Source organism: Ipomoea triloba, chromosome 16 (genome assembly GCF_003576645.1).
Source record: "Ipomoea triloba cultivar NCNSP0323 chromosome 16, ASM357664v1".
Taxonomy (NCBI): Eukaryota; Viridiplantae; Streptophyta; class Magnoliopsida; order Solanales; family Convolvulaceae; genus Ipomoea; species Ipomoea triloba.
The window spans coordinates 305080-309512 of NC_044931.1; the positions used below are offsets into that span (position 1 = coordinate 305080).

General features: G+C 31.5%; 1 protein-coding gene across 1 annotated transcript in view; it reads right to left on the reverse strand.

The window, feature by feature from the left end:
• Nucleotides 1-2399: 2399 nt before the first annotated feature.
• The window catches only part of LOC116007883, a 3484-nt gene continuing 1450 nt past the window's right edge, over nucleotides 2400-4433 (reverse strand). Inside the window, exon 2 of the mRNA XM_031248546.1 lies at nucleotides 2400-2414. Coding sequence (XP_031104406.1) covers nucleotides 2400-2414 — 15 coding nt within the window. The remainder of the gene's footprint in view (nucleotides 2415-4433) is intronic.

Below are 4433 nucleotides of genomic sequence, written 5' to 3' on the forward strand. Positions count from 1 at the left end.
CCCCCCTCCCCCAGCCCGACTCCTCACACTTGAGGGAGAGTCTTATGTTACATAATTCAAAATCCCCTAAAAAAGGGACTTATATATATACGAGTGCAAACTCACTTCTCATTTCTAATATGAGATAAAGCTTAATTACTTCCAAACTTTTTCATTTCCACTTTCCAACTCTATTAGGAACAAGTGTATTTAAAATTTGATGATACCAAAAGATAGAAAATTTTAGTCCCTAATTTATTTTATTTCTTAGACTTAGGAACTCTATTATTCGTTTCGAACAGTCCGAATGATAACTCGAATAGTTACGTTTTGAATGGCCAAAAGATAGAGTTTAGAAGAGTTGAAGACCAAAAGACTTCGAGATGAAGAGTCAAATGGTTAAAGAGTATAAGAGTTCAAGACCGAAAGTTTGCAAAGACCGAATAGTGGAAGGGTCTACCTTTCGAGTAAAAGGGGATATAAGGTGGAGTTCAAATAGTAAGGACAACTATTTGAAACTAAAAGGTTGTGAATGTTAAGGTACGAAGCGTTAACTCGAATGGTAATAGATAACTACTCGAGACATTCTCTGATTAAACAGTTCAAAACCTTAAAACACTAGAGCTTTATGAGAAAATGTGATCAAGGCAAAAGGAGTCCTAGGTACACATTCCAAATGAGGCTTTCCTTAAAAAGCTTAGACAATCAGAGAAGAACAAAAAGTAAAGTTCAACTAAAAAGGTAGTTTAACGACTAGAAAATCTTATACATAAAGCAACTTTCGAATTACAAGATGGTTAATATAATAGACGCTTTAAGTGGGTTTTCCTCCAATGGATTTATTTCAAAATGCCTATAAATACCTTCATTTAAGACTTAAGAAGGTGTACGTTGGTCTATTATGTAAAAATATACAAGTGATTAAAAGTTTTCAAGTGTTTTATTCAAGTGACCAGTAAGAGAGCTAAAAAGCTTTAACGCCAAATCTAGGATAAAAGCTTGTGCTGCTCAAAGTGAAGATCAAGTTCAACATCAAGAGCCAAGTCTTATAGTTAGAGAATCAAAGAAGTTTTTCTTTGAAATTTGAATCTCTACTCAGTAGAAGTAGAAAGAGGCGAAGTAAACTCGGTTGGAGTTGAAAAACCTGTGAAACCTTGGGTCGGCTTGGTGTTCACGGCTTGATTATTCATTTTGTACTAAAGGGATTAGTGCAAACCTCCTTAAAAGTTCAAGGAGAAGAGTGGAGTAGACTGAGTTACCGAACCACTATAAAATATCTATATCTCTATCTTTACTTTAATGCATTCATATTTATATCCACATTGAAACTACTAACATTTCAAAAAACAAACCTTAAATGCAAAATAACTTTAAAATGGTTTTTTTTTTTAAACATTTTTCGCTGTGCATTCTCAACGAATTGTTTTTTTTTTTTTTGAAATACTCAACGAATTGTTAACTGTGAAGAAATAACCCTTTCGAATCTACTTAATCGAATCATTACAATTTTCAAAACGCAAACAAGTCTATTCACTAGACCTAGCAATTATGGACACGACCCGTTAACACGACACGAAACCGGACACGAAAAATAACGGGTTAGTGTTTAGCCTTAACGTGTCCCGGGTCGTTAATGGGTTGACCCGTTATGTTTCGTGTCTTAACGGGTCAACCCGTTAAACCTATTAAGAACCCGTTTAACCCGTTAATATTATCGTGTTAACCCGTTTACACAAACCTATTTACAACCCGCTAAGAACCATTGTCATGAATGAGATTACAAAAGATACCATGAACATGACTAAGATAAATTTACTCCATTAGGTCATGATCCTACACCAATTATTGACATTCAACAACCTGAATTTTGAATTTTAATTGTGTTCAATTTTATTCTAACAACTAGTATGAACTTCTTTAATTAATTATGATTTTTGGATGTTATGTTATCATTTTATAAATGTTATAAATTGAATTTTTTTTTTAGTTTGTTTAATGGATTGAAATGTAGGTTTTTTTTTTAAATAATATATTAATAGGTTTAGCGGGTTTAAACGAGTTTCGTGTCATATCGTGTCAACACGACCCGAAATCTGTTAACAAAACGTGTCTACCCGCTTAACCTATTAACAAATCGTGTTCGTGTTCGTGTTAAAATTTTGAACCCGTTAACCTTAATGTGTGGTGTCCGTGTTTAGCCTTATCGTGTTCGTGTCGTTATCGTGTCGACTCGTTAACGAACCCGTTTACACGAATTGCCATGTCTACTATTCACACCCCCGAGCCCCGCTAACTTGTAACCCAACCCTTTGAGACCGACAAACTCAAGTGGATTACTTTAATAATCAATTTTTCATTCACTTATCTGTTTTGATGTTACAATATATCAATTTCTTCAACTCACTTAGAAGAAATCGAATCTACTTTGATCCAATCTAAACCAGTAAAACCCACATATTTAAAGTTTAACACTATTGTACTCTAAACATTCGATTGCTCTAATTTTTTTTTATGTGATCAACACAGTTGTTGCCTTCTCGCAATATAGATTCACGAGCTCTCTTATACAATCTCGCAAAAGGGTGCCCTCTTCCTTCAAACCGATGCCTCATTTGCTAAAGTAATCCACATTGCTACATTTTAGTCCAACTCAACACAAACGTTTCCAAGACTTCTATTTCTAACTAAATATCAATCCCTCTCTTAATCTCATAATTCAACCGATAAGCTATCTATAAGTCTTATTTTCACAGTAATTATCCTGTGAATCGCAAATCGTACAATTCCTACGCTAATAATTACCTCACTGATTGCCTTCCTAGCCAACTTATTTATAAATTGACCTAACTTTTATATATATATATATATATATATATATATATATATATATTCAAATGTGGTCGCGCATTCCCGTGCGATCGGTTCGATATACGCCACTAGTGTTAACAAAATACACCACTTAAGAAAATGCACAACAATAAAAATGTACAAAAACACACAACACACCAAAAATAATGCACTATAACTCTCTGCCCTTAATTGTGCATTTTCGGACACTGTATGGTGTATATTTGCATATCTAGTGGTGTATTTTTTGATAATGTGTATCTAATGATGTATATTTGTGTTATGCATTTTTTAACATTGGATGGTGTATACAGACCCGGCCCTGGGCAAGAGCGGGCTGGGCCCTTGCCCAAGGCCCATGCTTCAAAGGGGCCCACCACCCATCCCCATCACACTTGTGTGAGACCGTCTCACGGATCCTTATTCGTGAGACGGATCGGGTTGGGTCAAAGCACATGCAAATGTCATACTTATATGCTCAAATATAACACTAATCAAGAATACAATTTTTGTTACTTATAAGAGAAAAAGTAATACATTTTTCATTATAAGTAATGTTGACAAGTGCCCCTTACTTATAAGAGCAAATATAATACTTTTGAGGAAAAAGTAATACTTTTAAATCAAAATGTAAAAGTATTGTATTTTCCTTAAAAGTATTACATTTACCCTTATAAGTAACAAAAATTTTATTCCTGATTAGTATTACATTTGAGCATATAAGTATGACATTTGTGCATATAAGTGTTAAATTTGAATATTGACCCGACCCGACTCGACCTGTCTCATGGTGAGACGGTCTCACACAAGTTTTTGCCTTCTATAATTATAGTGATATTTATAATGTAGATTGATTTGTGCTTCATATTAAATTTGGAATCTATTTCAATTCGAGTAATTTATTATTATATTTAGAACGTGTTATTTGTGAATTTTATAATGAGTTATATATGTGTAACATATTTTGTGATTTAGTTACCATCTTTGTTTTAAAAGATAGTTTATGCTGTTATGACTTATCTAGTCAATGTAGTTTAGAAGCTTTATTGTGTGTCATTGTATTCAAATTAATCTTTAAAAAAAAAAAAAAAAACTTGAAATTGATCTAACTAAAAGAAAAAGTATTTATAAATATGATATCAATAGAGAAGATGTGTGATTTATAATGTGTTTTCCATTTGAACTATTTTATCCAATTAATTATGTTTCATATTTAGTTATGAATATCATTTATCATATTTCATATTTAGTTATGAATATCATTTATCATATTTTAATGTGTTTTATTTATTGCTCACAATAATTAAGATATCATGTTCTGCTCATATTTCTAAGTTTTATTTTGTAAATTTTTTATTAATAATTACTTTATTATTTACTATAAGAACAATGTGATTGTCTATAAGCTTACTTGGTTTTAATTTGTTTATTCGTTTTTATAAACTATCATTCTTTATTTATGAAGACACCAATGCGGTTATTAATTATTTTGCATTTACTAAAGAATCTAGAGTTGTTTTCATTATTATTATTATTATTATTATTATTATTATTATTATTATTTGAGTGTGTTAAAAACTTATAAATTTTATTTCAAGTTAATTATT